This window comes from Diabrotica virgifera, chromosome 2 (assembly GCF_917563875.1).
Source record: "Diabrotica virgifera virgifera chromosome 2, PGI_DIABVI_V3a".
In the NCBI taxonomy this organism is placed as follows: domain Eukaryota; kingdom Metazoa; phylum Arthropoda; class Insecta; order Coleoptera; family Chrysomelidae; genus Diabrotica; species Diabrotica virgifera.
Window position 1 is genome coordinate 8,431,185 of NC_065444.1, and position 13,595 is coordinate 8,444,779.

General features: G+C 32.0%; 1 protein-coding gene across 1 annotated transcript; it reads left to right on the forward strand.

The window, feature by feature from the left end:
* The first annotated feature begins 479 nt into the window (after positions 1-479).
* On the forward strand, positions 480-9,214 carry LOC114328645 (uncharacterized). The gene is made up of 3 exons (XM_028277560.2): positions 480-523; positions 578-670; positions 8,701-9,214. Exons 1-3 carry the CDS (start codon positions 503-505, stop codon positions 8,881-8,883), a joined length of 297 nt encoding a protein of 98 aa, XP_028133361.1. The 5' UTR covers positions 480-502; the 3' UTR covers positions 8,884-9,214.
* The last annotated feature ends 4,381 nt before the right edge of the window (positions 9,215-13,595 follow it).

A 13,595-nucleotide genomic window follows, 5' to 3' on the forward strand; every position in this document is an offset into this window, starting at 1 on the left:
GACGGATATTCTTGAGTTGGGGTTGATTTCATGTAATCGAATCTTTCAGTAAAGTCGTCCCAGGAACGCAACTCATAAATATTGGCAATATCATTTTAAAGTCTTCTACTTTAAAGTGTATAATATATGTCTGAATTGCCAATATAAATGAGTCAGATTAAATAAATTATTCGAAGAATATTTTACTTAGCAACAACATTTTTGTTTAATTTAGTAGTATTTTGTATTTTGACAACGACACCCGATTTGGGCGTCGAAACGTTAATAAAACTATTTTTTTTTCAATTTAATTGCGGTTTATTTCCCATATAAATAGTTAATGAGAAAAAATTGGAGCGAAGGAATAGACAAAGAGCTGGAAGTAAGAAATATAGAAGAGAACTCGAATTCTTTCGATTTTCTCTCATTTTTTATGTTACTCTCTGCTGTTGCATTCGCTAAGGGGATATTTTAACTATGGCGGTTTAGTAGCCACTGCCAATTTTCCAATTCTCCCTGGAAGATGTTAAAACTATTGCTACAGGTGAGTCCCTTCCTAATCCCGGAAATCTTTAATCAAACAAAATGTTATTTTTAGATATGTGTACTGATCCTCGCAGCTAGCTACGTAGATAATAGAGTTATAAATAAGAGGAGTACGGATAGTTCGATTAAAGGATACTTGACTGAGGTGAGTATATTATGTGTGTATATACCTGATAGTTGCAATAGTTTGGTAAAATATGTTTGTTTAAAGATAAAAAGAGCATTACTTTCTAGTTAGTAGATAACTATTCATTTGTTTCGTAAATATTATAAATACCTAAACATATCATTAACGTACCTTTACATGTTCTACATTATGCATGTAGGTACTACAGTATATAGGTACATTTTCTATGTACCTACATACAAATAGAAAAAAAATATGTTCTATAAGAATAGGTTTTCAAATCTCTATATTTATACGCGGATTTTTACCAAATTTTAGTATATTATTGTACCTTAAAATTATAGCTTATAGCATTTGCCCTTTGGGTACCCCTGAGCCTGAGATATGCCCCTCGAAAGGATTACTATTAGCCTTTTTTGCCCTATATTGGAAGAGCTATATCTGACCGCAGTGGACTATTGGTCAAAACTTAATTAAACCAAGAAAAAATGTGGACTCTTGCAAATGACAGGGTTGTTAAATATTTTCCAAACGAACATATTTAAATTAAAATCCATCTAGAATATTCCTAGATACATACAGCTGATTAAAAATAGCATGTTTTTCGAAAATTACATTTTTGTTTCGTTTATAAACTGATAGTACCTACTTAAATCTATCTATGGTATTTAAATATCTATCGACCTATAAGCGAGGTTACTACAGCCTCTGCCGCTTCTCGCACTTCCACCGCCATCGTTTTCTGTCCATCCATTCGTCGTCTTTGATGGCTCTATCTTTCATGATGTGCCGTACATTTTCTTCCCAGGCAACTGAAGGTCTTCCCCTTCTTCTTCTTTGATGTGGTATGTAATTCAAAGCTTTCTTTGGCCATCTATCTTCATTCAGTCGTTTCACGTGACCATACCACACTAGTTGTCTAGTTTAATTTGTATCTACACTGGAATATACAGTATGTGTCCTCCTTTTAATATCATCATTCCTGATGTGATCTTTTTTAGATGTACCACACGCTTTCCTTAGATAATCCATTTCTACTACTTCTATTCTTTTTCTATCTTTTTTTGTCATCTGCCAAACTTCTGCCCCATAAGTCATAATAGGCTCTACCAAGGTACGATAGATTGTCAATTTCGTTTTTTGTCTTATATCTTTAGACCACAGCAGAGAGCTTAGAATGTTTACCGCTTTTTTGCCCTGCTGCGTTTGTTTTTGATGTCTCTTTTGGTAGTGCCTTCTTTAGATATTATAGATATTCGTTACATCTTTTTGTGGTTCTAATTTCTAACTCTGGATCTTCTTCATCATCCCCTATTTTAAGATACTCTGTCTTCAGATTCATCATTCGCTACGACCACCTGATCATCCGCAAAAAGACATTTACCACTGCCTATTCCCATTCCGGATACTTGTTTCCTCCACTGCTCTAGCGATGATTGAATATATATTTTAAATAAAGTCAGAGACAGATAACATCCTTGTTTAAGCCTCTTTGATATAGGGAATGATTTAGATATAAAGTTTCCTTATTTAACGACACTTCTTGCATTTTTATATATATTTGCGATAGCATCCACATACTCTCTACTGAGACCTATCTTCGTCAATGTTTGAAACAGTTTTTTTAAAGGTACCGTATCGTATGCCTTCTCCAAATCTACAAACAATAGGCGGGTAGATAGATTCCTTGCCTTCCGTTTTTCTATTACCTGCTGCAGAACGAATATATTATCAGTGCACGATCTTCCTGCACGAAATCCACTTTGCTCTTCCATGTCTTCGTATTCTGATTCTATTCTTTTTTTTATTATTCGACCGTACAACCTCCCTACTGAGCTGGTAACAGTTATTCCTCTATAATTAGAGCATATGCGTTTATCCCCTTTCTTGTAAATAGAGCTGATGTATCCAACATTCTAATCATCAGGGATATTTTGTCCTTTTAAGCATTTATTAAATAGTTGAACCAACATCTCATGTAATATGTTTGGTCCGTACTTTATCAACTCAATTGGGATGTCTCCAGGTCCTGCTGCTTTACCGTTTTTAGATCTTTTGAGAGCCTCGCTTAACTCTCCGGTTGTTATCTCAACTATTTGTGTATGTTCGGATAATTCTTCCATTTCGATCTCTTGGAATTTACATCTATCTTCTGTTAGTAAAACCTCATAATGGTGTTTCCACTGTTTCAGATCTATTAATTTTATGTTAGATTTTTCCTTTCCTTCCCTCCGGAGAGACTTTATTAACTTCCACGCTTACCCAACTCTTGTTCCACCCATATACCTATCCACTTCTGCGCATTTTCGGTCCCACATCTCATTTTTACTTTTCACTACTTCTCTTTTTACATCTCGATTTAATGCTGCATATCTCTTGTGATCCTCCTACTCTCTTGTTGACATCCATCTCTGATAAGCAGTTTTCTTCTTGTTTACTAACGTTTGCATATTCTCCGACTACCATTCTTTATTTTTTATTTCATGTTTGTCTTTATACCCCAACGCTTCACTTGCAGCCTCATGAATGTATTTTTTAATTTGCTGGTATAATTCTTCCGCTGTTATATTTTCTCGTCGCACATTTTGTAATATTGTGGCCAGTCGTAATTTATAAAGAAATTTCGTTGAATCTTCTTTTAAGCTTTCTAGGTTATATTTAGGAGATCTTACTTCTTGTCCATTTTCTATATTCTGTACCTGAGTATTATTGTTTTTGCGATAGTTAACTATCACGTTGGCCATAAGTAAACGATGATCGGATCCACATTCTGATCCACGGTATACACTTACGTCAGTGGTTTCAGCTGGGAAGTTTGACGTTGAATTACATAGTCGATTATCGAGCGCAGATTCCTAGTAGGTTGTATTCATGTAAATTTGTGGATGTCTCTATGTTGAAAAAATCCATTCATAATTTTGAGAGACATTGTTTCACAAAAATCTCTAAGACGCATTCCGTTGTCATTGGTTATTTGTTCCCCATATCTTCCTACGACTATATTATTTTCTTCTAGAAGAAGAAATTTAAATATCATCCGCAAATTTAAATTTAGAGAATCCTGAGCAATTACTTTTTTTAAGGATTTGTACAAAATTGAACTTTTTCTAAACGACATATTTTATTTCATTTTCTCTTAGTTTTACTTATATTTTAAGTATAAAGAATTAAAATTCGATGCGACTTTACCTAGATAAACTGACAGGTTGTAGGCCTTGGGCCCACATATACAATTATTATTTATGACCACACCATTGAAACTTTTTGTATTCGTTATTTGGATGGAGTCGGACAAATTTTGAGCTTGGCGCATTATGGTAGTGGGGCGTTTGTCTGTCAAGCAGTGACGAAGTTGTCAATTTTATGCAAGAAAAAAATTTATAACCACATTGGTCATTTTATTTTAATCAATGGTTTCTATCATATAAACAGCGAAAACAATTTCGTCGGACAAAAATATTGGGGCATATGATGCGTCGGACACGCTAAAGATGTCAAATATATGAAAAAAATAAATTTATTACCACATTAATAATTTTAGCGGTATCTACCATAAAACATTTTTACAATAATGTGGTAACCTTGTCGGACAATTTTCACGGGGCATATGCGCAGTCGGACGCGCCGAAGATGTCAATTTCCTGAAATTTTTTTATTTACAACCATTTTTCCGACAACATTAGTAGGTTATAAGTAATTATATTCTTAATCAAAAAATCAAAGTGTCGGACAAAAATATTGGGGCAACTCGACAGTCGGACAAAAAATTTAATTTTTATTAGTAAACTATACTTTCAAATTATGCTGGGTTCGTGCATCCCTTATCTTTACAACCATTTTTCCGACAAAAGTAGTAGGTTACAAGTAATTATATTCTTAAACAAAAAATGTAATTGTCTGACAAAAATGTTGGGGCAAACGAACAGAAAACTTAATTCTTTAGGCTATCGACGAGGAGGTATTATCAAAAAAAAATTTAAAACAGTGTTTCTCGGTTACTTTTGAATCGATTTAGCTGAAAATTGGTACACACACTCAGTAAAACATTTAAAAGGGTATGACGTAGATCGGAACCCAAAATTTTCTTAAAAAAATTTCCGACAAGAGGGAAAATTTTAGAAAAATTTTGATCTGATAATTTGTGTACATACTCCTTGAACACCGACAAACATCGTTCTGTATTTTTTTTGCTCGAAATAAAAAAAAATTTTCAGCACATGTATCAGGTTAGAAGTAGTTATATTCCAAATCAAAAAATCTAAGTTTCCGACATAAATAGTGGGGCAAATCCAAAGTCGGACAAAAAATTTAATTTTTATTAATAAACTATACTTTTAAACTATTCTGGGTTCGTGCATCCCTTATCTTTACAACCATTTTTCCGACAAAATTAGTAGGATACAAGTAATTATATTCTTAAACAAAAAATGTAATTGTCTGAAAAAAATGTTGGGGCAAACGAACAGGAAACTTAAATCTTTTAGGCTATGGACGAGGAGGTATTATCAAAAAAAATTTTAAAACAGTTTTTCTCGGTTATTTTTGAATCGATTTAGCTGAAAATTGGTACACACACTAAGTAAAACATTTAAAAGGGTATGACGTAGAGTTGTACCCAAAATTTTCTTTAAAATATTTCCGACAAGAGGGAAAATTTTAGAAAAATTGTGATCTGATATTTGCTTACATACTTCTTGAACAACGACAAATATCGCTCTGTAGTTTTTTTTCTCCAATTAAAAAAAAAATTCCGACACAAGTATCAGGTTATAAGTAGTTATATTCTAAATCAAAAAACCTGTCCGACAAAAATATTGGGTCAAATCCAAAGTCGGACAAAAAATTTCATTTTTATTAATAAACTATACTTTTAAACTATACTGGGTTCGTGCAACCCTTACCTTTTAAACCATTTTTCCGACAAAGGCAGTAAGTTTCAAGTAATTATATTCTTAAACAAAAAATCTAATTGATTGATAAAAATGTTGGGGCAAACGAACAGAAAACTTCATTCTTTTAGGCTATCGACGAGAAGGTATTATCAAAAAAATTTTTAAAACAGTTTTTTACCGTTATTTTTGAGTCGATTTAGCTGAAAATTGGTACACACATTAAGTAAAAGATTCAAAAGGGTATGACTTAGAGCTGTACCCAAAATTTTCTTAAAAAATTTTCCGACAAGAGCAAAAATTTTAGAAAAATTGTGATCTGATAATTTGTGTACATACTCCTTGAACAACGACAAACATCGTTCTGTAGTTTTTTTTTTCTCGAATTAAAAAAAATTTTCCGGCACTTGTATCAGGTTATAAGTAGTTATATTCTAAATCAAAAAATCTAAGTGTCCGACAAAAATATTGGGTCAAATCCAAAGTCGGACAAAAAATTTAATTTTTATTAATAAACTATACTTTTAGATTATACTGGGTTCGTGCAACCCTTACCTTTAAAACCATTTTTCCGACAAAGACAGTAAGTTTCAAGTAATTATATTCTTAAACAAAAAATCTAATTTACTGATAAAAATGTTGGGGCAAACGAACAGAAACCTTCATTATTTTAGGCTATCGACGAGGAGGTATTATCAAAAAAAATTTTAAAACAGTTTTCACCGTTATTTTTAAGTCGATTTAGCTGAAAATTGGTACACACATTAAGTAAAAGATTTAAAAGGGTATGACTTAGAGCTGTACCCAAAATTTTCTTAAAAAATTTTCCGACAAGAGGAAAAATTTTAGAAAAATTGTGATCTGATAATTTGTGTACATAGTCCTTGAACAACGACAAACATCGTTCTGTAGTTTTTTTTCTCCAATTAAAAAAAATTTCCGACACAAGTATCAGGTTATAAGTAGTTATATTCTAAATCAAAAAATCTAAGTGTCCGACAAAAATATTGGGTCAAATCCAAAGTCGGACAAAAAATTTAATTTTTATTAATAAACTATACTTTTAGATTATACTGGGTTCGTGCAACCCTTACCTTTAAAACCATTTTTCCGACAAAGACAGTAAGTTTCAAGTAATTATATTCTTAAACAAAAAATCTAATTTACTGATAAAAATGTTGGGGCAAACGAACAGAAAACTTCATTATTTTAGGCTATCGACGAGGAGGTATTATCAAAAAAAATTTTAAAACAGTTTTTCACCGTTATTTTTGAGTCGATTTAGCTGAAAATTGGTACACACATTAAGTAAAAGATTTAAAACGGTATGACTTAGAGCTGTACCCAAAATTTTCTTAAAAAATTTTCCGACAAGAGGAAAAATTTTAGAAAAATTGTGATCTGATAATTTGTGTACATAGTCCTTGAACAACGACAAACATCGTTCTGTAGTTTTTTTTCTCCAATTAAAAAAAATTTCCGACACAAGTATCAGGTTATAAGTAGTTATATTCTAAATCAAAAAATCTAAGTGTCCGACAAAAATATTGGGTCAAATCCAAAGTCGGACAAAACATTTAATTTTTATTAATAAACTATAATTTTAAACTATACTGGGTTCGTGCAACCCTTACCTTTAAAACCATTTTTCCGACAAAGGCAGTAAGTTTCAAGTAATTATATTCTTAAACAAAAAATCTAATTGACTGATAAAAATGTTGGGGCAAACGAATAGAAAACTTCGGCGCGTCCGACTGCGCATATGCCCCGTGAAGATTGTCCGACAAGGTTACCACATTATTGTAAAAAGGTTTTATGGTAGATACCGTTAAAATTATCCATGTGGTAATAAATTTATTATTTTCATATATTTTAAGTTATTTTTCGGGTGTAACTACAATGATATTATGCCAAAAATGATGGTGTATCGCATATTTAAAATGCGTTTATCTCGAAAACGGTTGAGTTTAGGGAGATGAAAGAAGTATACCTGTATACCTTTTTTAAGTAAAACTAATAGGAAAATAAAAATTTTAATGTCAAAATTATACAGAGTGAGGGATAAAAAAAATTGAACATAATAAATGAGTGCTGAAAGGCGTATGTGACGCCCTCTGGGCAATGCATAATTTTTGGTAAGCAATTTAGATTTCCCGACCCAAGAAACCCCCACATACCAAATTTCATGTTGTTATCTCATACCTGTCAGGAAATATTCAATAATAAATAAAAAAAAGTTTCATTTTGACACCCTGTATCTCGGCTATTATAAACTTTGTACTAAGGTAAGTTAGCTTAAATCGGCCTATTTTAACCTCAGGAACCTGAGGTTAAGCTATGGCCCATTCTTTACCAAACACCCTGTATGCATAAAAATTACTTTTTTTTTTAATTGTACCAAAACGCCCCATTATTTTTGTCCGACAAGTGATCCAATATGCATTACACATGTAAAAGAACAGTACAAAATAAAAATGACATCTGTGGTAATAAATAAAAAATTTTCAGGAAATTGACATCTTCGGCGCGTCCGACTGCGCATATGCCCCGTGAAAATTGTCCGACAAGGTTACCACATTATTGTAAAAAGGTTTTATGATAGATACCGTTAAAATTATCCATGTAATCCATTGATTAAAATAAAATGACCAATGTGGTTATAAATTTTTTTCTTGCATAAAATTGACAACTTCGTGACCGCTTGACAGACAAACGCCCCACTGCCATGATGCGCTAAGCTCCAAATTTGTCCGACTCCACCCAAATAACAAGTACAAAAAGGTTCAACGGTGTGGTCATAAATAATAATTTTATATGGGGGCCTAAGAACTATTGTGAAATGCAACTTTTCAAATTGTGGAAGGTACTAATTTAGGTATCGACAGAATTTTGGTTCCAACGTTAGTAGTTTTAGATTTTCGGATCTTAGATTTCTCGTTGTGTTATATAGATGTCGCTACAGAGTCTTCCAGCAAATTATTACGTTAAATTTTGCTTACTAAGACAGTTGGTTTTCGTTTTAATTCAGAGCAGACCACAAGCTTCTCTGAAGATCCCAATAGGGTGAATTGCACGTAAGAGGATGGTGGTTGCCTCTGAAACAGAATGAAATATTAACTATCTTTCATTTTTCTCTAAGTGACATATTTTATGTTTTAGAGAATATGTTGGTGGAACGAGATCTGTAAAGAGGAATTCCGGAGCCAGTTTCGGTGTAAGTGTCCGGAATGGTCGTACTGTCGAGCCCCCGGCAAATATTACAACGCTTTCTGTACCATGACCACGACTGGATACATTTGGCAACAGCCTGGATGGAGAGAAGCAGCTGAAAGCCAGAACTAGACTCACGAACCACTTTACAGCTCACTTTAGGATCTCAAAGTCACAAGTTTATGACAATCTTTATGTGAACATTTTATATTTTATTCGTCAATCGTAATTTGGAAAGAGTACCCCCGTTAAGATGAGAAAATGCCCCCAGTACTAGAATTCAATTGTTTTCATGTTTTCATGTTTTTACGTTCTATGTGATTAAAGAATTTTAATAAGGATTTGGCGCAATTTTAACCCTCCTCCCCTATCGCCAAAAACGTAATTTTTTCGTTTTTATTTTTCTTTTAGGAGAGATACGATCAATTTAAAAATTTCAAAAAATTCACACGTGTGGTTGAGGCGTTTACCAAAAATGAGTTGTGTCCATAACCTCAAACTACATTTTTATTTTTTTTAACGTGTTTTTGTTGTTTTGTGTTTTTTGGAGATCGCTACAGCTCCATAATTTTTATTTGGTGTATTTTATCAAAAACTATATTTCCAAATTTTTCAGACTGTTCCGTAAGGTGCGTCAGCTTCAAAGATCCGAAAAACTGATTTTTAAGAGGATTTTTGGGGATTTTCCCCATTTTATAAACTTCAAAATAGATCAAATCAAGGTTTTTTATGAGTGATATAATATGATTTGAACGAGAAAATAAGGGGATTTTTTGAGAGTATTTTTGGGAGTTTGATCGTATTTCTCCAATTTTTGAACGTCCTAAAGGTCTCAGTTATTTTAATTTATATATAATTTATAAAAAAACCTTGATTTGATATATTTTTAAGTCTATAAAATAAAGAAATTCCCCAAAAACCCCCTTAAAAACCAGATATTCGGATTTTTGAAATAAGGCACCTTACGAAAAAATCTGAAATAAATTAAAAATATAGTTTTTGATTACAGTTAGACTTATAGGTAGTTTAATATAATAGACATGTTTTGTAAATGGCTCAACTACGCCAACCAATACTTAAAAAGATTAAAAACGAAAAAATACGTTTTTAGTAGTAAGCAGGTAAGGGGGTGGAGGGATAAAATTGCGCTGAGTGTTATTTTTTAATCATATAGAACGCAAAAATGAAGAAAAAAATGAATTCTGAGATTGAGGCCATTTGGCTGATCTTAACTTAAACTTAAAGGGGGTAGGTACCCTTTTAGTCCTGTCGCCAGGGGGGGTACAACGGCCTCATTAATTCAGATGGACTGACCCAAGTTTTTTTTATGTATTTTGACCCGTAGAACACGAATTTTTTGGGGAACAGTTGATCCGGATGTCGATAAGATTGTTATAAACAAAAAACTTGAGGAATTTTATAACAACGATTTTTCGCAAAACAAAACATTTTTTTGTATTCTTTGGGTGATTCTCAGCAAAAAATGGTCTTACAAGTTTTTTCGTAGAATGCATAGTTTTCGAGATAAACGCGGTTGAACTTTCAAAAAATCGAAAAATTGCAATTTTTGAACCCGAATAACTTTTGATTAAAAAATAAAATAGCAATTCTGCTTACTGCATTTGAAAGTTCAAGTCAAATTCTATCAGTTTTGATTATCTGCATTAATAAAAATTAAGTTTTTATTTGTTAAACAAAGCCATAAACACATAGTGTTTCCCGTGCCCAATGCATGCGCTTTAATATACGTAATCTACGTAGAAATTCTGTATGCGCGCCTACCCGTTCGATTTCAAATAAGAAATGCATTGAAAAAATCATTCAATCGCTACGTGCTTATAGCTTTGTTTAACGATAAAAAAATTAATTTGTAGCAATGAAAGTAATCACAACCGATAGAATTTGACTTGAACTTTCAAATGCGGTAAGCAGAATTGCTATTTTATTTTTCAATCAAAAGTTATTCGGGTTCAAAAATTGCAATTTTTCGATTTTTTGAAAGTTCAACCGCGTTTATGTCGAAAACTATGTATCCTACGAAAAAACTTGTAAAAACATTTTTTGCTTAGAATGACCCAAAAAATACAAAAAATGTTTTATTTTGCGAAAAATCGCTGTTATGTGATTCCTCAAGTTCTTTGTTTGTAACAATCTTATCGACATCCGGATCGACTGTTACCCAAAAATTCGTGTTCTATGAGTCAAAATACATAAAAAAAAACTTGGGTAAGTCCATCTGAATTAAGGAGGCCATTGTACCCCCACTGGCGACAGGCCTATTTATAAAATGCCGTTTGTCCTTAATGAATTCATGGAATTTATGGGGTTTCTTTGTGATTTAATTCGTATTCTTTGCAACATAATCTAAAATTTGTAATTCCACAGTTTTTTATGGTTAGTAAACTGTTATTTGTTCCCTTCTAAAAACCAACATATAAACTTTGAATTAAAAAAATATTATTTTCTCCTCAATTTAATATTAAATATTATTGTTCATCTATCTTTCTGTATATATATTTTCAAATGTTTAAGACAATAAGCAATCAAATACCAACTACTCTTTAAATTTATGTAAATATTTTATGTACCAACTATGTTTAAACGTCTGAGTTTCTAGATGTTAGTAAAGATATTTGCAAAATCAATACTTTAGTTTTATTATTGTTTATTTGCAAACTCATAACCAACACAAGATTTCAACATAAAAAACATAAATAAATACACATGGGAGGAACCTAGTAGAAACCAAAGATCAGTAGTTATTGATATAATAATATTAAGAAAAGCCAACAAAGCAATAATAAAAGATGTAAGAATAAAAAATGTAAGAGTAGAGACAAGCAGAATGTGCAAGTAACCACCGATTAGTACTAGCGAAATTCATATATAAAGAAAGACGACAAAAAGACAATATCCAAAGAAATGAGGAGATGCAAAAAATCTCAAATACCAGGTATAAAGTAGAACTTTACAACAATTTAATATTCGAACACCAAGAGAAATGTATTAACACTCAAAGGAAATGACTAGAGATGCAACAAGTCAAACTAGTTTGATTTTATTCAACAAACTTGACTTGACTTGAAAACCAAACTTTTTTTGTAAAAAAGTTTGACTTGACTTGATTTCGATATCTTTCGGTTTGACTTGAAATCAAACTTCTTCAAACAGTTTGAAGTTTGAATATCATATAGGGCTTTTCATTCACAGTCATTTGTTTCGAGCTTCTGTCATATGTTGTATAATCTGGATATATTATTCATATACACAGATTATACAAGATATTATGACAGAAGCATACACAGATTATACAACATATATGACAGAACCCCGAAACAAATGACAATCGATGAAAAGCCCTATTGCGCAACGTGTTTATTTCCAATTCTAATTGAGAGCGTACCGACTTTTGTTTTGACTTATTTGGATAGGTCTGAATATGTACTCTGCTACTTTGCAAATTAATTTGTAGTTCATATTAAGAAGTATATACTTGGCTTGTTTATTACGTTCGTTTTGAAGTGTGTGCTTTGTGAAATAATATCTGAACCTGAATATTTTTCGGCTCAGAATAAGTACCAGATCAAATTGAGTCTGATTTTGAAGGTGTCCCTTCTCTTCCACTGCAAAAATTTAGAGAATAAAATCTGTAGTCGAAGCAGAATTAATTAAGAAAAATAAATATACTGATTTATTTAATATTGCGGCAGGTGATTTCAAAACAATGAAAATTGAAAAGTGCATACTTGTATTATGTAAAAATAAAGAACAGCGTTATAAAATGACAAATAGTGAACTAATTTTTAAGACGACATTGCAAAGTCGCAAAAAATTCATTAAACCTACTCTATCAAAAATATAATATTTTTTAGTTCCTTCATAAATGTTTGTTAAAGAGGCCGTATAAGTATTACGTAACGCAATTTTTGAAGCTCTTACAACCTCTTTATCCCATCTGTATCTTTTCATTATTTGTTGTGAAGAAAGGTCCAGCTATTTATTGCAAACACGTGTTACTGTGCTTGTTCTGGTTAATACAAATTTTAAGATTTTTTCACTTGAATACTATTGTCCTATTGTAACATGATTGGAGGGTGAGGGTGCAATATAATACAATCCAGGGGTTCCATGTAAAATATAAACAAAAGTTGAAAAGTTGGGAGATTGTGATTTCGTAGTTTTTTTATTTAAGCTAAAAAAACTGTGTTATGTAACGCGCTGTTCGAACCCCCCTCCACCCGTATAGCGCACCGTAACGTTTTACATGACCCCCCTTCCCCAACTTGGGTTAAGTAATACTTTAAAGCTTCCAAAGTAGATTAAATTATACTTGGTATAATAAAAAAAACTTATCCAACGAATTCTTTGTTTTAATCTAGTAACACTCAAATATAAAAAAGTTATATCGATAAAACGAAACTTGCCAGCAAGCAATTCTGAGCATACAGGAATCATTTTCCAAAAATTTACCCTATTTTTATTATAATCGCTTCCTGTATCAAGATACTTTTATGTGGCAATCATTCTGTTATTAATTTTGTTATCTTAATTGGCAACTAACAAGTCAATATCGACAAAAAAGTATCTATATGTACTAAATAAATTATTTTTCAAACTCTTTCAAACTAGTTTGACAAACAGTTTGAATTTTCAAACCTGTACGATTGACCAGTTTGACTTGACTTGAATTATTTGTCAGAAGGATTGACTTGAGTTTGACTTGAAATTAAGTCAAACTCAAGTCAAGTTCAAACATCCAAGTCAAACTTGTGCAACTCTAGAAATGACAAACAAAGTGGCTAACGAAGTGCTAGGTATTGAATAACAGAAGAATAAATATTTGG